At 40.7% G+C, this 20,854-nt stretch overlaps 1 protein-coding gene across 2 annotated transcripts in view; it reads left to right on the forward strand.

Moving 5' to 3' along the window:
* The window catches only part of adcy5 (adenylate cyclase 5), a 79,222-nt gene that overhangs the window by 43,867 nt on the left and 14,501 nt on the right, over nucleotides 1–20,854 (forward strand). For both annotated transcript variants that reach the window (XM_072397491.1, XM_072397492.1), the window contains exons 4-8: nucleotides 6,707–6,818; nucleotides 12,800–12,927; nucleotides 14,071–14,229; nucleotides 14,318–14,459; nucleotides 17,655–17,792. In XM_072397491.1, coding sequence (XP_072253592.1) covers nucleotides 6,707–6,818; nucleotides 12,800–12,927; nucleotides 14,071–14,229; nucleotides 14,318–14,459; nucleotides 17,655–17,792 — 679 coding nt within the window. The remainder of the gene's footprint in view (nucleotides 1–6,706; nucleotides 6,819–12,799; nucleotides 12,928–14,070; nucleotides 14,230–14,317; nucleotides 14,460–17,654; nucleotides 17,793–20,854) is intronic.

The raw sequence follows: 20,854 nt of genomic DNA on the forward strand, positions 1-20,854 counted from the left end.
CCTGAAAGTTTAACCAATCAGCAGTTTTTCAATGAGCATCTTATGTCCTTAGCTTTATGTGTAACACACATTTAGGATTGATTTCTTATGGACAGTACCTCCTGCTTTTTTTACCCTTTTTTTCTAGTTCATCTGCTTCGCGGTCAGCTGTAAAAACACACTGATACAAAGTGGTTTTCCTTGTACCTCTTGGGCTAATACTTAAAGAAAGAAACAATTAGCCGAATAAAGCATGCTATTGTTTCACCTCTGGCCTTTTTTCCTGTCGCCCTCCTCTTTGACCATCACTCCTCCCACCCGGCAAGGCAGACCTGTCTCTGAGCTCACATACGCCAGTCGAGTGTCTGGTTTCACTCGACCTCCCATGCAACGGTTCACAGAAAGCAATCAATTATTCTCAGAAATGTGTACGCCAGAGTAGGTACACTTAATCCTTTTCAGCTTAAGACCCAAATTGAGTAAATTTAGTCATTTTGAAGCCCGGCTTCATTAGAACATGTTAGTGCTCTTGACATGTGAGCAGTCAATAGAAAGAGACTGTGAACCCATAATACACTCGCACATCTTTAAACACCCGGACGCCCTGTGCACACTTACTCTCAGCTTTGTGTAACAGGCACCTGCTGTGTACGATTGAGAGGTTCTGGCTCAGAGAGCCACTTTCTCATAGAAAACTGTTGAGATATCTCAAAGTAACATAATGACGATGCTCCTTGGCTTTTGCGTTTGTAATCTCTTAAAACTGTCTTGAAGGTTTTTCAAAGTTCTTTAGATGTTTGCTGCTTTTTCACTAATTTTCCAATCTTTGAACCTGATCATTTTCAGAGGAATGTGTTTCTTTGTTTGTTAAACTACTTAACACTGAGCTACGAATCATTCAGCATAAAACAAAGGTAACCAACTATATGTCCATGTCTGTGTCTATAAATAACAGACATTCTGCTAAAGAACCTATTCTAAATGGTATCTTTAGGCACTTTGCAGCCAAATCTCAAAGATGATAAAGTTTGAAAGTCATACAATAATATTTGTGTTCTGACTAAGTGATTCCCAAATAGATTCTTAGCTCAGCATGGTTTAAAATCCAGCAAAAACATTGACACAGGACCTGAGAGATGCATCTGGACCTTCAGCTGATCCATCTACTGTTGGCCCAAGCCTCATCAGAAATGGTCTCCATGGAAGGGTGGCTGTCAAGAAGCCGTTCTTAAGGAAGGGAAACAGGGAGAAAAGGCTGAGCTATGCCAAATGACACAAGAAGTGGACTGAAAATCAGTGGCAACAGGTCTTATGGAGGGATGAATCCTCCCCAGAGCCCGGACCTCAACATTATTGAAGCAGTGTGGGATCATCTGACAGAGAACGGAACAAAAGGCAGCCCACATCCAAAGAAGAGCTTTGGGATGTCCTTCAAGAAGCCTGGAGAACTATTCCTGAAGACTCCTTAAAGAAATGACAGAAAGCTCGTCTCAGAGGGTTCAGGCTGTGTTGGAGAATAAAGGAGCTCAGACCAGATATTCACTTTAAAGCTGCTCAGAACTGTACAAACAACTTCGTTCCAGTAAATTGCTTCACCTACTCTCCACTTTTTTGGCAATGAATGAAGAGATCTGGGGTGGAACCTAATGCCTATCCCAGCTCCTCCTGGGGGAAGGCGTTCTCAGGCCAGATGGGATACATAATCAGTGAGTTCTGGATCTGCACCGTGGCCTCCTCCCAGATGCACGTGCCCGAGAAACCTCCAAAGGGAGGCAGCCAGGATGCATCCTAATCAGATGCCTGAACCATGTCGGCTTACTCCTTTCTATGTGGAGGAGCGGCTGTACTCCGAGCTCCCTCCGGATGTTTGAGCTCCTCACCCCATCTCTAAGGCTGAACCTCATGCTTTCAGTCCCAACTCAGATCTGTGACCATAGGTGAGCGTTGGAACTAAGTGCTCTGGACCGGAGCAGCACTGTCTTTACTGCTGACGAAGCCCCAATCCATCTGTCCATCTCTGGCTCCAACTTACAGACTGAGAACAAGATCCAGAGAGGCCTGAGGACTTTTTCCAGTTGCGAACTATGGCCTCCCATTTGGACGAGCCGACTTTCATCACAGCCGCTTCACACTCTGTGAACCACTCCAGTGCACGCTGAAGGTTATGGCTTTAAGAAGCCAACAGAACCACATCATCTGCAAAAAGCAGCGATGCAACCCTGAGATTAACAGAAGCCCTCGTCTCCCCCGACCATGCCTCGAGATCCCATGAAAAACAGGGACGACAGTCAAAATTCAAACGTCTAAAGACTGAATTAGAAAATCAAATTATCTGAAATGATTTAAGATGGTTTGAGAGGTTAAAGAGTAAAGTTTTCTCGAGCCGAGGAAAAACACACAAAGATGGCTCTTGCCTCCTGATTTTGGCTCATAAAGTTCAACACATGTTTTATGCTATGACCAAATTGGTGACCAGAGAATGAACGCACCCATTGAAATCAGAACATTTGACTGCAAGATGTGGTCGAGGGTTATAATGTTTTGCAGAAAATCCTTCACCATTGAGAAAAAAAAGCTTTCGCACAGGTTTTACCTCTGAGTTTACATGAGAGAAGCCTCTCTCTCACAGCTTAGGTTCAGGTTATTACTGCCTGGCTCCTTTTGTCCTTCTTGTTGAGAGAAATGATTCATCCTGGTGAGATCATCAGGCCTGCTGTTGTGCCACTGTCAGGAGAGTAATGAAAAAGCCTCAATCATGAAAAAAAAAAACCCTCTGCTGTATCAGTTTACCTTGTTCCCAGCTAACTTTTCACAAGTGCACCATTACTCCAAATGTAACACACACACATGAACACACTCTGGGTTTGTTCAGACCTCATTAGTACAAATGCTGTATCAGGTGCTTTAAAACACTGGATTACAGGTGTTGTATTACATTTACACATGATTGCACAAAGCAGCTTCAACCACAATCTCACACCATTTTACCTCCATCAGCTCCCAGGTACATCTTGACCCGAGGCATTAAATCTGTCACCTGTGCCTCTCTAAATTCCTGCCAAGCAATTTTCTGTATTGAAACTCTTTGTATTAATTACCTGTACTTTCTGAAATGAAGACAGAGGCTTTCAATCACTTAAATTTCTGAGGGTGCCAGGTCTTTATTTCTAATTCTTTTAAGCAATGAGGCAAATCAGATCTTTCGAAAAGCTGCAAAAAAGAGAGATGACTCAGGCACATTTCCATCGACTGCTGCTGTGAATAAACAAGGCTGCATACATTTGTTGGTTGGTGGTATACTCTGCATTATCAGTGGTTGTAAATCCACAGAAGTTGCTGTTTTAACCAGGAAAAAACCAACTGTGAAAATTGAGAGTGCTCTTCTTTTGGAAATACTTTAATTCTTGGGAATATCTGGGATATTATAGCTTATTTGTCAGTTACAGGAGTTTATAATTTGCTGGCTCAGACCAGAATCAGCTGGTGAGTCGTGTCATTTTAATCCTTGTTCAGATCTAAGATCTGATCTAAGTTTCTTCTGTTCCCTCTAATGCGATTCATGTCTTCTTCATAGCATTGGCGAAAACAACCTCATGTAAAATGAACTGTTTCCTGATAAGGAAAGGTAAATTATTATCTGCTATCTTGCTCTTTATTGTATGCGGTGCTCATAAACTCTTGTTCTCAGGCAATTCCACTGATTCCTGCCGGAAACCCTGCTGCCTAATCTCTGGACAGATGTGCGAAACTCCATTTTTACTTATTTCAGAAGGAAAGTTGGAGAAACAAAGTAGTGAACGGTTTAAAACGAGTTGTATGAAAACCGGAAAATTCATCAGACAGGACAGCTTCCTAACTGACCTCTCTCCTTTCCATATGCATATTCCACTGAGCTGTATGGGAAAACTGCTAAATTTGTCTTTGCCCTAGCTGCACTGAGGTTTCCATCCATCTGGAAAGAAATGCATTCCTCTAAGGGTACAGAACAAACATGCATATGTGGGAACGAGGCGATACTACGCACATTTTCCACACCATATTGCATTAAAATCTCCTCAGATTTGCTTTTTCTATGGATTTAGACCCTGCTGTTCTTAGCAGGCCTTTGATTTATAAACGTGTGCATGTGCACAATGTGCAACAGCAGACCAGACTAGGGCAGAGCCATGCATCATTATTGGTTTAACAAAATGTTTAACAGAGGTTATTTGATTAAGATGCCTTGGATAAATCATGACTTCTTCATTAGACTGATTTGATGAACCCGCACCTTAACCTGGTGGAGTAACCTGGTTTGAGTAATCTCCCGATCTCCTCCACACACAGTATGGCCTCTGCAATGACACTCCTGGCCAGGGGCTGGATTCTCTCTTACTCCAGAGTCGCCCAGTGGGAGACATGTTTGGCACATGTGGATTTACGAGATACTTACAAATCTCCAGCTGAGCCCCTCAGTGTTGGAGCTCGTCCCTGTGAGTGAGAGGGTGGCCTCACTGTGGCTGACAATCAGAAGAGGGAAGGCTCTGACTGCGTTTTTTTGTTTATGCACCAATCAGCATTTCAGATTAAAGCAGCCTCTTTGGAGCCTCTCGGTTGGTGTCTTGGAGGGGTTGCCTTCCCTGGGATTCCATTATTCTCCTCTCCACTGCTCTTCTGCATCAGAAGAACTCAGCTGAGGTGTTTTGGGCAACTGATTATAATGCCCTCTGGTTTCAAAAGTAGATCCAGAACATGATTGGGGGATTTTATATCCCTTATGGCTTGGGAATGCCTCAGGATCCCGCAGGAGGAGCTACAGAGCTACAGATCTGCTGCATCTGTAACCCAACCTCAGATAAATTCTTACCTGTGGCAAACACTTCATACTGGCAAGCATGCATTTGTCTCTCTCTTTTAAAACAGTTTAAGTCTTTTCTTAGAGTCTAAATCTCTGACTTGATCCCTGTGTTTTCTCCATTGGTTTTCATTTGCTTTTTTTCCCTCTTATTTGTAAAATCTCACCAGAAACTCATGGGTCACCCAACATTAAACTTCCTAATGCTCCCCACACACCAGAAGACTTTGAAAAGACTTAGAAAAGACTATCAGCTCACATCTAAATTAGAGTTTTTAGTCCCAGACGAGCCTCAGACTAAAGATTTTACAAAGAATGTGAATCTTGTAGGGTCACTATTTACAAGACTATTCAAGATTCGTTAGATTTTTTTCCCATCATGCTCAGCAGAAGTTTTACAAAAATGGAGGGGAAGCAGCTTTTAGCTACAGCTGCTCTTGTCTGGTTTGTAGTGAAAAACCCAACAAAAAGAAGAGAAAACGCCACAGAATATGGGCATAGACAGTCCATTTTCACCTGCTGGTTGCTCCTTCTTCTACGTCCGCCGACATGTTTGTTATTGACTGTCTGCTTATTTTGTCAGAGCTCATCTATTGGCTGTTGATTGTGTTACTGCGACCTGCGATAATATTAAACGTTTGATATGATCCCAAGCCCAAGACTAGGGAAAGACTGGTATGAAACCACCTTAAACTTAAACTTAACGAGACTCCAGTCAGACTCCTAAAGAGTTTTTAGTCTGGGACTGTGAAAACCATTTGGTGTGAGCCCATCATGAGAATCATTGACAGACTTGGCTGTAACAGAATCTCAATGTGCCAGTCAATTTAGATTACACATAGAACACCTGCAGAACGTGGGACATTTTTCACTGTTTTCACTGCATGTGATGCCTTTATAGTATGAGAAGCTGTGTGCAAAGCTACATATATCCAGGGGTGCAGTCAGCAAGGAACAAGCTTCAGATCCCAAAGTGTCCAGGTTCTGAATGCTAACAGTGGATCGTTTTATTTTTGTGGTACGATTTCAAATCTTTACTGAGATCAACAAATTCTTAAAGTTTAGAAGCACAAAACAGAAAAGCAGTCCAAAAATCCGCCAAACAACAGCCTAGCAAGATATGTCACTATCATCTTATCAGATCAACAGAAAAAACACAAAAGCACACACCAAGCTTGCTTAGGAGCATCTGCCTGATGTGGAACTGCTCTCCATCCCTCATCGACACCTGCTTATTTTTATCAGTCGCAGCTGACATTTGGTTCGAGGTGCGGTACACACTGAGCAGGATGCCAGTCCTTCACAGGGCTGAAACATGGGAACAGACAACTGTTCACACTCACACTTCTGGGCAACGTTAACGTATGCACTCACTGAACCGTGGAGAGGACATCCGGACTCAGAGGCTAATAGAATTGCTTCTGAGATCAGCAAATCACAGCAAAAAAATCTGACTCGGTGAAAGTTTTTCTTTTCCAATTAGATTTTTGTCTCTTCAAGAGTCTAAAGACTGTTGATCTGGCCTCAGGTGGTGCAGCAGAATGATTACCTGACAATGGCTATTTGTTCCAACTAACATGATTGATTTTATTCACATGTGGAAGGCCAGCGAGCTGCAGTTATGCTTCTCTGGGCAAACACACGGTTCTCTCAACAGAACAGATATATTGAACAGACTTGAATCAAGAATCCTGAATACAGCATTATTTGAAATCTGTTGCTGGTGTATTAAGTGAAATAGCCTTTGAGCCCACTCAGTGTCTCCTTGCAGCCTTACCAAGCAAAAGATGGCTGGTTGGGAGAAGAGCTGCATTATTGAGAGAAATAACGTGGAGAAGAAGAAGAAACATCTCCTCAGAGAGTTAAATTCTGCCTCTTTTTGTGTTCCTGCAGCATCCTGTTTGCAGACATCGAGGGTTTCACCAGCCTGGCGTCGCAGTGCACAGCGCAGGAGTTGGTGATGACTCTCAATGAACTCTTCGCCCGCTTTGACAAGCTGGCAGCGGTAAGAAGTCATTCACATGACATGTTATTCCTTTGCTTTCAGAGCTATTACAAATATTCTGCCCGCTTTATCCTGCCCAGTGTGGCGGGGAGCTTGAGCCTATCCCAGCACCCTGGACGGGTCACCAGTCCAATTATAAGGAATTCACAGCAAATGTAAAGATTTCTATTACGATAACAAAGCTAATGGAGCTTGGCTTGTTCAGGCACCATTCTGTGTTGCACTCGTCTCCAGTTATACTTGCATGTGACATAAGCTTGATTCCATTTTTTTCTTTCCTGAAGAACTTGTTGAGCATTAGTGACTCACTCCAGGACTCACACTGAGACTCTCTGAACATACTGTGCAGGATAATGGATGGAGTGAAAGGCTGTGAGAGCTAACTGCTCACAATTCCCTTGTTTTTACTGTGGTTAGATGTTTTTTCTTGCCTCAGGTTGCACACACGTGGCAAATGTTTCTGGTTGAAAGGTTACTTTTGATGTTACTAAGTTGGATTCTCTGATAAAAACCCGATGTAACGATTGACAAAATGCAGAGAATTAGTTACAAGTTTCTTACAAGAAATCAAGACTAGAGGAGTAAAGACTCATTGAAGCTTAGGAGTCAAGGAAGAGGGGCCTTTTTGAAGGGGCTGTGTGGCAAAAAGTTTTATATTCACACCTTCTAAATGACAATATTTGATGCAATTGTGCTGAATAATTCATAACATCAAAGCCAGTGTGTATCTGACCCAAAGACCCAGTCACGTTAACATCCAGGGGCCAACATGTAGGGCTTGTCAAAGCTTGCTATCAGGAAGAAGACAGAAAGTACAGAAAGGAACAGTTCTGCTGCAGTTTCATTACATTTAAGAAGCGACAAAGTCCACATTTGGAGGTCGGAGGGGTTGATGGATGGAGCTAAAAATACAGCTGTAAAGCCGAACAACTGAGTTGCAGCAGTTTTATCTGCTGTTTTGTTACCCATTAGACATTACAAAGTACATAGTAAAGATTAGGCATCACGAGATTATTGATTGGGGTTAGGCATTTAAAACTATGTAGCTAAGGTTAGGGAAACATCCTGACAGACACTTATTTATTGCATCAAAATGGTCCCGCCTCCTTCATTAAACACGGCAAACATGCATTACTGCTTATGTCCTGCTGTGCTGCATGAAAAAAAGACCGGATGGGTAAGATTTTCTGACATCTAGCGGCATAAATTGCATCCACATCCATCCACTTCCACTCTAGCCTCTAATTCCAAGTGTTAAGGAAGAACCTGCTCCAGAGCCAGTCTTTTCTTTTGTCCCTTCAGGGCCGCTGTAGTAACATGGCGTTTGTGCAACAGATAGGCAAGGAAGGTGATAAGTGGGTTTTTTAAATGTTTCATTCTGTTCAATTTATTTTACTCATGAGTGCCAATTAACCACAAAGACTGCTCATTCTAATTCAATTGAAAATTATTTTCATGCGATTCTACACGTTATTGATGATATGTTGCTCACTTAATTATATTATGATATGGTTATGGGACAAATTATTCAGAACACATCCAATGAGGCTATCGCCACAGGAGGGATCACAATGGTCCATTACAAATTCATTAAAGCAGCATCAACTAACTCTAACAGACCTGAGCCTACATACAGATGCAAAGCTCACTGCATCTGTTCAGTCAAATCAAACCATGCTTCTGAGATATTTAATCCGTAATGGAGTCATTTATCTCAGCTCATGATCACAAGTAGAGATTTACCCAGATCACAAGATAGTACAAGATAAATTATTATTTTTTCTTATTTCGTTACACAAAATCACATTCTTTACATTCAAACTGTGTTTAATTTCATATTAGATCATTCATGTGCTAGAAATGAACTCTCCTCTGGTCGTTTAAAGTATTGAAACAATCTGAGAAGGATTGTTTATGTCTTGTTTGTGAATTTCTTTAGGAAATAGCCTAAGATTTTAGATGCAGACGACATAATCTTCACATCAAGCTTGTGCTCCTGAAGTTTGCTGCTATGGCGACTGTTTGAGGTTCACGTTTATGCAGGCGTTGCCACAACTCTGGACTTCTTGAGGCTCTTTTAAAGTCAAGGTTCAAATTTTCTTTGGGAAAGGTTTTCTGGTTTTCTTGTCTTGAACTTGACTTTAACTGTGTTTTAAATCTGTATTTGCATTACAACCAAGGAACTGGGAACCTGAAATCCTCGTACAGACTCTTCCTGAGTTGTAGGATCAATTATCTACATTTTCAGAGAGTTAGACAGCTAACTCTGTCTAATGGGTGTTCTGATAAAGTTTGAGGAGTCAGACGATCAGCTTTCCTAAAACTGACTGTGGACAAGTCTTTGAATAGTGCTCCTTATTAATCTCATTTAAAATATTGATAAGAATGTCTTAAGACTGTCTTAAGTAATAAGAATTGTGACAGCTGCATGCTACCGACACAACTGTCACTACATCCACACTACTTTTATATTTGAGTAAGATGTCAGTGAGGCCAAAAGCTAATTTTCCAGCTTTAAACAAACTCTTTTTTTCCCATAAAGTCATGTTTTCCTTCTTGATAGAAGAAAATGAGACAATTCCATAGATAACCACACATCTAAGCAGATAAAAATGTCATGTGGAGTTCCTCAGGGGTCAATTCTGGGACCTTTTTTTTATTAAATATTTACATATTTTATAAAGCAACAAGATAAGCTACCACGGTTAAAGATGACGCACAGATCTACGTCACCAGATCGCCTGGACTTTATTATCCCTTACAAATACTCATTAAGGGCCTTAAACAGCTGGATAATCCAGAAACAAAACAGACTTCATCATCTTTGGAGCCAAAGACGGTTAAAAATCTTAATGTTAAAAAAACACACATCAAGTCAGTTAGGAAGACAGCCCACAATAACTATCATCAAGAATATTTTAAGGATTAAAGGACTGATGTGTCAGAGTGATTTTAAGCTGCTCCATGCATTTGTCTGTAAACTGTATTTATTGATCAATCAGACAGCTGCGGCCCGTTCAGAACACCTCCTCTCCAGTCCTGAGGTGTCCACACTGGCTTCATGTCCAGTAAATACTTTATTTAGTAAAACTACAAAGCGTTACATCTCAGATCTTCAGGTACGTTATGAACCTTCAGGATCAGGTCTGCTTTCTGTCCCCAGAGTTAGAACGAAACCCAAAGAAGCTGCTTTCAGTTTTTTATGGACCATATCTGTGGAACAAACTCCCAGATAACTGCAGGTTTGACTCAACTCCTGTTTCTTTTAAATCAAACCTTAAGACTCTCCTGTTCACCACTGCATTTGATTAACTGATTTAACTGAATTGAGGGCTCTGATTGATAACTTTCAGTGCGCTGTAGCGATCTGCGTTTTTAATTGTAAAGTTAGTTTTTAATGCTTTTATGTCCTATGAAAAGCACTTTGAAGCACCTTGTTGAATTGTTCTATATGAATAAATTAGCCTTAGCTTGATGTTTTTCATGTTCTATCTTCAACACACACCTATGCAGAGACTTCCTGTGTTTAAACAGCAGCTCTGAAACATCCACTTCATATCAGCCATTAGTGCCCAGCAGCCAAGCAGCTGTTTATGACCCACTTTTAATATCCGAGCCACAGCTTCTTAAAGCTGCACATTCATGAATATTGATGGTTTTTTCATACCCAAAATCATCATTGTTGGTTGAGCTGATGCTCGATGTTTGTCATTTGTTTATGAAAGGTGAAATGATGTGCTGTTAATCAATATTTATGAGTGAAAGCGGCGTAATGGCGTTATAAACCAGAAACATTGCAACTGACACTCTCTTGTCCACGCCAGATGTACCTTCTGGCTGTGTGTACACATGCGCTCACATATTCGCTCTCTGCACTCTTTGCACACTGGGTCTTTTTGTATTTTGAGCCATGTGCTGGAGAGATACTCAGGTGGCTGTCATGAGACACTGTATTCTCCTGAGCCCTTTGGATCCACACACACACATATATTCGCTCTCTGCTCTCTTTGCACACTGGGTCTTTTTGTATTTTGAGCCATGTGCTAGAAAGATGCTCAGGTGGCTGTCATGAGACACTGCATTCTCCTGAGCCTTTGGATCCACACACACATGCACAGGCCATATTATGGTTATCTCACACTGCTAAGAGATCTTTGTAGTTTGATGCTAATGTATAAAATCTACAAGGAGACATCATAGCTGTAAATGCAACATATGCTCCTTTCAATCACTTCTACTGGAATCTTTCGATGTAGATAACCAGGAGAATGAGCTTCTGTAAAAGCCGGCAGTGAGCACTGCAGAGCTGAGGGGGGAACTGCAGTGATGAGTAATAAACCTGAGGGAGTTTGTCACGAAACGCAGCACCTTTGACATGTTTAATCTTTGACAGTGTCCTTTTGATCTATTGTTCTTATAGAAATACAGATACTGGGGCCGCTCAGTCTGAGAACAAATGCTTAAATGTCAAATCTATTTCTAGAATAGATTTACAAACAAAAGGAGTTGAACCAAAGTGCCGTTGAATTAAAATGGAAAACCATAAAACACAGTGTCGAAAAACCAATAAATATTTAGTCATTAAGCTGCTTTTAAGATTGGGGGCAAAAACAGCAGAGGCATGGTCACCTCTGGAGTATTTTTGTAATTCTCAGCACATCTATGAGCATCTGCTTGGTTAGTTTGGGTGATGTTTAATCTTGGAACAAGCAATAAAATGTTAGAATCAGTCCTAAAAATTGCCTCTGAGGCGTGCAGGGAAGATTGTGGCTGATCGCTCCCACCCCCGGGCACAAACTCTTTGAGACACTCCCCTCAGGACCAAAACCTCACTCCACAAGAACAGCTTCTTCCCATCTGCTGCTAGCCTCATCAACAAGGCCCGGAGCCCCCCCCCCCGACACTGCCAAGCTACATTAACGTAGCATCTTCAATCTCTATTTATTCACCACTTCCTCCTGTTGTATATCTGCATTTATAGTATTTATAGCATTCAGCTTGCACTACAGCTCCTTATTTTTGAGATTCTGTATATATATTATATATATATTGTCTATACTTCATACTCTGCACCAACTACACCAAGTCAAATTCCTTGTAAGTGCAAACCTACTTGGCAATAAACTTGGTTCTGTTCTGAAAATAGACCAGAAGCCAGAGGAGGGAGGCAAATAAAGGCGTTACACGGTAATGCTTTCTTCTCCCAGCTTGCCAAGAGCATTAAAAACTTTGTTAACGTTTCTTGGAGAGAGGAAAGAGCTTCGCCTTGACCACAAGTCTCTGCTCAAAAAGCTAATTTTGACAATTGAGCTAATGCTTTTCAAGTTTGATGGAGCTTCATGAAGAATTCCACCAACAAACGATTACATCAGTAGCTTTAAGGTCATCCAGAAAGTCAGTTTGTCCCACTATAATGAAGTTAAGATGACATTAAGATGTAATCTAAATGAACCCCTCAAACTGTGAAATCCCTCTCTTTTAGTTATGATTTAACTGCTCCAGGACTGATGCATATGCAGGGTTCAAATTAATTTGCAGCTCTGATTTGATTTTCGAATCGATGACTGGAGAAAATGACATTACTGTGTTTTACTGCAACACTTTTAAATCAAATAGGAATGTCTCCAAAGAGGTTTTACTTTTTAAAACTTTGAAATTGCTAGAGAAAGGAATCGATGGCTGGTTCTCTGGAGAAGAAAATGTGGAACTATCAGTTGGAGCCGGTTACCTAGCTCTAAAACCACTGGAAGGAACCCAAAGCAACCAGAGAACTACTCAACTATGTTTTTTCTGGAATAAATGGAGATGTATTTTACATTTACAGAATTATGATGGATGATGAATCGTAAGAATGACATTTATCACGTTTTCCTCCCATCACCCAACTAAATTTAAAAAAGAAGCCTTTTTTCACACCCTTTACTGGATAGCTTACATTTCTGATAAGTTGTCCTCACTTCGGTTCCTGTTTTCCTCAACAGGAGAACCACTGCCTGCGGATCAAGATCCTGGGAGACTGCTACTACTGTGTGTCTGGGCTGCCAGAGGCGAGGGCCGACCATGCCCACTGCTGTGTGGAGATGGGGATGGACATGATAGAAGCCATCTCGTAAGTTAGCTCCCGTAAATGTGCAGAGACTGAGACTGACGTCTGATGTTGATCTGAAGCCGTCACAGTCGACAGAACTGGGGAAGGATGTGAATTGTCCGTTAGTCTTTCTGTAAAGGGTATGCATGCTTGTCAGTGCTTCTGTTTTCTTTCTCAACAGAGCTTACGTTTCTAAACCACCACAGATAAGTAGCATCACTCTGCTGTTTATTACCTCCTCCACCACCAGTTCATCCATCCTGGAAAACTTCTTTTTCCATCTCATCCTTCTTAGCTTAGCTAAGCTGTATCAGGAAGCTACATTTTACAAAATGTTGACTTTAATACACTCGTCATCTGATTAATTAGGCAGTTATTTAAACCACTTATCAAGGAAAAACTGTCAGATCCTAGTTTGACAAAGATTTGTAGATTTTCTGCTTTATGCAAATTACATCCTGTTTTTTAATTCTATTTTTCGTGGATTCATCTTGTAAAAGCACAACAAACCTTCCAGCTGGTAACATGACAGTGTCACTGAATCTAAAAGCTAGTTGATACCGTAGAGTAAATACTGAGGTGGTTTTGGGGATTAGTCTTGTTATAGTGTTACCTCAGTTCTTATCTCTTAAGCATTCTTTGCCTGCCTTTCAGGTCATTTTAAGTTCTTGAAAAGAATATTTGAATGAGTCTACACTCCATGTTAATGTGTCTTACTTCATTTTCAGAGCCTGCATTAAACCATGCATTGCCTGTTTTTCAAAAGATGCTTTCTGATTATTTGAATCAGATTTATGATCCTGTTAAAGGATAAATTAAAGTGTGATTTGGTCCTAACTGTTGCAGATTTATTGCAGGGATTGAGCACCTAAAATGCTGCTTTCACCAGAATCATAATGCATTTCCTTTGACTCTGCGGTAGAATTTTAGGGGATTATAAACCAAATTTAACTTGAGTGGTGAAAGAAACTCAACCCTGTCCCAGTTATACAGCATAGCACCTGTATCAAAATGTGATGTCATCAAAAAGTGACGTACATGCAGGAGGTTCTAACCTGTTAAAGTTAAAAAGTGGATTAAATCATTTTGTCCTCAGAAAAGTTTGCTTGAAAGATCAATTTTGCAATTTTGTCCACTCAAAAGGTTGTTTTGCGTTTCTTGCAGGCTGGTGCGGGAGGTAACTGGGGTGAATGTGAACATGCGAGTTGGCATCCACAGCGGCAGGGTGCACTGTGGGGTGCTGGGACTCAGGAAGTGGCAGTTTGATGTCTGGTCCAATGATGTCACGCTAGCAAATCAGATGGAAGCTGGGGGCAAAGCTGGGTAGGCCAGTTTACATTCACACTTCCCACAAACACCTTCACTGAGCCCAAACCTAAGAACATGTATGCGTGTGTTGCTCTCATTTCAGCCGTATCCACATCACCAAGGCCACTCTCAATTATTTAAATGGGGACTACGATGTGGAGCCGGGAGCAGGAGGAGAGAGAAACGCCTACCTGAAGAGGAACAACATAGAAACTTTTCTCATTGTGGGCTGCAGTCAGAAACGGGTACAGTTCTGATCATTGTCTCAAACACCAAAATGCACTCATTTGGCCCATTTTGGCTGCATCAATTGATTTTTATATAGTAAAAGGCAAAAAAAACACATCTGACTCGCCTGTAAACCACTTCATATACTCCCTGTGACTATAGATAGTTAATTTGCACACCCACAGCACAGGAATAGTTAACGATCCCTCTCATTTTATACTTTGGTTCAGTCTCCTCCAGCACTTCGAAAATTATGTGAATGGCCCTTTAGGTGTTACTGTAAATGTTCAGCCCAGAGGTCTTTCTTTTAAAAACAGCTGCTGGAAATGAAGTCAAGGTTGAGACTTACTTTAACAGTTTTTTGCATCAAAAGTAGCATGTTTAAACAGTTTTTTAAAAAATAAAAATAAAAAACCACACATGTACAACCACTAAAACAAGCCCATTAAAGCCTCCCCCAGTTTGTGCAGTAGTGGGTTTATTTGCAGTGCTCTGAGGGATACTTTTATCTCCCAGGGGAATTGCATGTCACTGCAACACCATGAAGGTATGACGATACACTGTGACCTAATTAGAACAGTTAATTCAGGAAAAAAAGAGCAATCTCATCTCTTTTTGTCTGTGAACCGTTGCTGTAGGTTTCAGACGTTAAGGTTGGTAGATGCGTGTCTCTGTAAAGAAAATACGAGTTGTGCCCTTTGCTTTTTGCCTGTTCTGCAGCATCTTCAGTAAAAATAGCCTGATCTGGGTGCCGTGTTCCCATTGATGCTGAGCTGAAGCTGACAAAAACCTGCCACCACTGCAGAGTCCTTTGACGTGGAACTAAATGTCGATCTCACATTGCACTCAAGCCAGATGTTAGTGGGTGTGAGCGGGATTTTTTGACAGGTTTACAAAGGGCTTAAGTGAAAAGGATGAGCCACAAGATGCTGTGATAATGTTCTTTGGTTTTTAAATTATTACTTCTTCTCTTTCACACATCGAGTAATTCATTCAGATCTTAAAACATAATTTGATGTATCTTATTTTGAAAATGAGCAGCTTCTCTATGATGGCAATCATTTCTGTGCTGGCGTCACTTTAACACAGCTCTTTTATAGGCGTTTGCCTATAAAATGTGATGAAAATTATACTTATTATGATAGGGGGGTGGGTTCTGAAGTCCACACAAAAGAGACTCATAGTGACCCGCAACATCTGCTGATCCTGAACTAAAAGGAAAAGACTTTTCTTCCTTTGATTGATGACACAACCATGAAATACATTCCCAAAGTAGCTGCCTAATCTTTCTAGAGCAGCTATTTTGCATGCTGCCATTTTTTATGTGGACCAATCGGTGCAGACTGGACATTTTCACAAGGTCGGCCCTAAACAGTAGTGAACAAATCAGATGATATTACATCAGTTTGATGCTTTCATTGTCTCATAGATCAACAGCTAACATTACCACCTGCTGCAGTAATGTTGTAGCATGCAAACCTTATTTTACTCAGACTCTTGCATGCAAGTATGAATAATAAATGGTCTCCTAAATCGACACACTGAGCTGATATTTAACATAAATCTTAAATCCTATAACGTTGCAAAATCCACTGAGTGGGTGTTGAATTATTCTGAGGCAAAAATGTGGACATTTTTTAATGCATCACGATATTTATATGCTGTTTTTAATGGAGCTATCTTTCAAAACGCATACTGCCAGTCCATATATATGTCAGCTGAACTTCTGTTCCATATGAACAGTGTTTTAGAGAGGACTGAGCTCATCTCTGGTCCCCTACGTGAGCTTTAGTTTGTTCATAACTGTACTTTTTTACCAGCCGTTTCTGTCCTCCGGCGGTATCACAAGCTGTGGCTATAGTTAGCAAATCATGTGAAGTGATATCGTCCTCTTTTCGCTGCCCATGGTGGGAGACAGAAGGGAGATTGTGCAGTTACTGTTTATAAGTCTTCAGAAGTTACATCCTGGAGCCACCGTGCAGTCGTAATGTCGGATCTGAAAAATGAAAAGCATCACAGGCCCCATCTCCATCTTACAGCAGAACGTATTATTTTTATCATGAAGATGAATCTAAATCCAACTACTCAGAGTTTAAAACATTATGCCACTGCGGGTGATCTGTGTTGCTGCTGCTTTGGTTTGATTCCTGCCGTTTTGGTCACATTCTGATCTTACAGGATGAGTTCATGTTATCTGAAAGAATAAATGTCAGAAATAAACCTGTAATGATGAAGTCATGCTGTGCAGATACGGTGGTGGGGAACAGAAGCTCAGCTGTAACTTGATCATTTGATCATGCTACACACATGATGACACTCCGTTTTCACAAAATTTGAATAAAAACAAATGCGGTAGTTTGTTAAACTGTTATTTCACAACTAATTAAAGTAACACTGGAGAATTTGGCTCCTTTTTGGCTCCCCCTACAGCTGTGAGATTAAACACCTCCGTCATAAAAGCGAATGTTCGTATGAGCCCTGCGTAAACACAGCCGTACACGTGAATTTGTTTTCCTGTAAAAGAGACCACAAAGACCCCATCAAAGTGTCAAGTGAACATAAAGCAAGTCGTGAGCTGCAGTATCTCAGGCCCTCGGCAAAAAGATCATTACAGAGCAGCTGAATCTTACAAAACTACACAAATTCTGTCAGTATTCATCATTCTGAGCACCTTTCCCTGGTTGACCACCATCTAAACTCTATATATTTGACTACTTTCTTAGTCATGCAGTGCTGATATCTGCAGGGTCGTGCACTCTTAGATGAATGCTCACCTGTGTAAACTGACTCTTACAGAACACAGAAATCCTTCTCGACTTCCTCTCAGCCATTTGCTTACCTGATAAGCTACTTGTATGTCCTTGCCCTTTATCCCCCGCTGCATCAGCCTCCTTTTTACACCTACTTCATCACCCCCAGACAATTACCTATGCTTAATAAAGAAGCTGCGGACACAGTTATAGCCTAACAAAGTCTGAGAGACAGAAAGGTACAGAACAAGCACACAAACTGGCCCCCAACTGGACGAAGGGATCAGGTTTTGCTCCCCCTTTCTGCTCTGAAAAATAAAGTTTGGCATTACGAATGCTTTTGAAAAAAAGAGAAAAGCTCAACCTAACACGATACAGATTTATGTAAAAACACATTAAGTTATTGTGAGTTCCTCCACATGTATTTCTGTTATTAATCTCTGCATCTTTGTCTTTAAACAGAAAGAAGAAAAGGCGATGATTGCCAAAATGAGCCGACAGAGGACCAATTCTGTCACGCACAACAGTGGCCACTGGACTGACCGCCCCTTCTACAACCATCTGGGCGGGAACCAGATCTCCAAGGAGATGAAGAGGATGGTGAGGAGGATTTTTAGAAATGGTCTCTGTTCGGGGACTTCAAACAGAAAAAATACACTCGTGTTAGACATCAAGGGACTCCTTAAGGCTCTGAATGGGGCTTAATCAGTGTTGTTGAGAAGATTTCTTTAAAGACTGCAGCCCAAAAGCAGCTGGAAACTCATATTTAAAATCACATTTGTCTGCTAATCAACAGTAAACCCCCCCCCATAGGTTCTTGTGTATGTGATGCTAACAAACTCCGCCCTCCATTACTGGTCACTGATATCTGCCACGCCCATTTCCTTCACTTGCACTACACTGAGCCTATTCATCAGCTAAAACACAGATCTCGAGTTAAAACAAATATTATTTGAATTGTCTTGCAGTTACACCCCCCCATCAGTAGGGGGTGCTGTAGCCCTTCCCCTCAGCACTCCTACATGTTAATTAAAGTAATTCTGACTCTTTGTAGCACCGTTATACTTACTGGTGTTATTAAAGTGCCACAGACAGGTGACTCACCAGCCAAAAGCTAATCTCAGCTCTCACTTGGTGGTGAAGCCAGCACATTGTTAATAGTTCTAACCCTTTGATCTGCAGTCCTTATAAGCGGTGGAGATGGCTCTTAATGGCACACTCCACCTCTCACATCTCACACTGGCAGTGAGAGGCTCTCAGGAGCACTCTGGGTGACAACAGCAGCACGTAGGCTGCTGTAATCAGGCGAGAAATGCAGCAGCTGAGTGACGTGATCATGTTCAGATTCACTTTACATTTATGTGCTGCAGCTGAGCCAAACCTGCAGTCAGAGAATCACTTGATACTTATAAGAATCTATTATATGGAATAGGATGAAGCAGCCTGGGCCACCCACACAGTTGTCTTTAAGATATGTATTTCTGTTCTAAACATGCCTGATTTAAAATGGTGGAACCCTAAAAAAGCGCAGATTAAAGTGCATCCCAGTTAGCTTTTCCCCAGCTTCTTTTTTTAAACTGAAAACCTGCTTTGCTATTTGGAGGAGGAGTTTAAAAGATATGAGTATATAAGGGGATATTGCTACTGAGTTACAGTGTGGGATCCAAGTTTGGTGGATTACAGTGACAAAAAAGTATGGAAATGTCCACTTTATTGAGTTAAAATGCACACATGAAAGGGTTATTTCAACTAATTTAAGGTGGGTTTAAATCCCAAAGTGTGTGCCAAATTAATGAAATGTGACGAAATCAGACAGGCGGCGCAGTGGAAATGAAACTGGATATTTGGTATTTAATGGATCCATGTAAAAAGGCACAGGCCAGGGAAAGCACCGAGTGCTGTAATGATGAAAATGCATTTTTAGAGGTTAAGAAGGCTACAAACAGAAATCCCACCCAAGTCATTTTCCACAATTATCTCTCATGTGACCCTTGGAGTTGCAGCTCTGTTCAGAGTAAATGCAGCAACTAGTAGGTGGGTATTATAACACAGCAGATATGACTGCTTAAAGAAAGAAGAAGAGAGTGCCACCTGCTGACAAGAATACTAAACCTTTTTGTTAGTGACGCCAATTCAGCATAAAAACCGAGTTCTGTTCTGTTGTCATTAATAAACACATTAACTTATTCGTCCTGACATCACACACGATGTTTGTGTGTCACCAAAGTATGTTTTTATAGCCTCACTCGTCATTAATAACTACATCTATTACAGTATTGATAACTGCACCAATAACTGCATTAATAACTACATCTATTACAGTATTGATAACTGCACCAATAACTGCACCAATAACCGCACCAATAACTGTATTAATATCTACATCAATAACAGTATTGATAACTGTATCCATAACTGCATTAATAACTACATCGATTACAGTATTGATAACTGTATCCATAACTGCACCAATAACTGCACCAATAACTGTATTATTAAATACATCGATAACAGTATTGATAACTGCACCAATAACTGCATCGATAACTGCATTAATAACTGCATCAATAACTGCATTAATAACTGCATCAATAACTGTATTAATAACTGCATCAATAACTGTATTAATAACTACATCAGTAACGGTATTGATAACTGCATTAATAACCGCACCAATAACTGCACCGATAACTGCACCGATAATTGCATTAATAACTGCATTAATAACTGTATTAATAACTACATCAGTAACGGTATTGATAACTGCATTGATAACTGCACCAATAACTGCATCGATAACTGCACCGATAACTGCACCAATAACTGCACCGATAATTGCATTAATAACTGCATTAATAACTGCACCAATTATTATTAATGCATTAATAATGCAGAACGCTCTGTCATAAGAACAGAGCAAGTCACACAGAAGGTTCTTAAAAGGATATTTATATGACTGGTTGTCATGGATGGATGCTCAGACACAGATGAAGCTGAGTTGTTCACTGAGGAATCCAGGATTTAACACATTCATGCTTCAGCTGCCACTTCAGCTGCTGGCTTTCACAAAAAGGACATTTTTGGGCTTTGCATCAGTTGGTCCACCAGAGGGAGCTAGAGAGACTCATTAGCTTCCTCTGTGGGGTGATGTTTGAATGTGTCGACAGACCTTATGACATAACCTCATGAGGTAATGAGTGTTATTTTTTATTTATTTAGTTGGAAATTTAAATGAATAGATGAGTTTCTGAGTCAAGCTGAGTTATTGCAGCTTATTGCTGTTTGATAGGAATCTGCATTGACTTACAGTTTCTAATTTCCATGAAAATGATCGTGTTAAAATGGAAACAGAGGATTTTTGCAGGAAAAGCTTAACTTATTAAGTGTTTTGCTGTCACTCAGTTGGGTTTTATGGGGGAAAATAACCAGTGAAGCTCATCCTGTTTGTCCCTGTTATGTCTTTCATGTACATTATTACTTATTACTATTTTTATATTATTACAAATAGTAACAAATAGTTACAAATAGTTCTATTATTACTTTATTTCTGCTCAAGAACGGCAAAATATTGAAGAAAACTTTCCATTCCCTCGATTACCTTTTAAAAAACATGTTATTTTTTCCTCATAAGTGCCCATTGTGAACCCAGTTAGACTAAAGAA

The sequence above is a fragment of the Leuresthes tenuis genome, unplaced genomic scaffold (genome assembly GCF_036924035.1).
Source record: "Leuresthes tenuis unplaced genomic scaffold, fLeuTen1.0.hap1 SCAF_12, whole genome shotgun sequence".
NCBI lineage: Eukaryota > Metazoa > Chordata > Actinopteri > Atheriniformes > Atherinopsidae > Leuresthes > Leuresthes tenuis.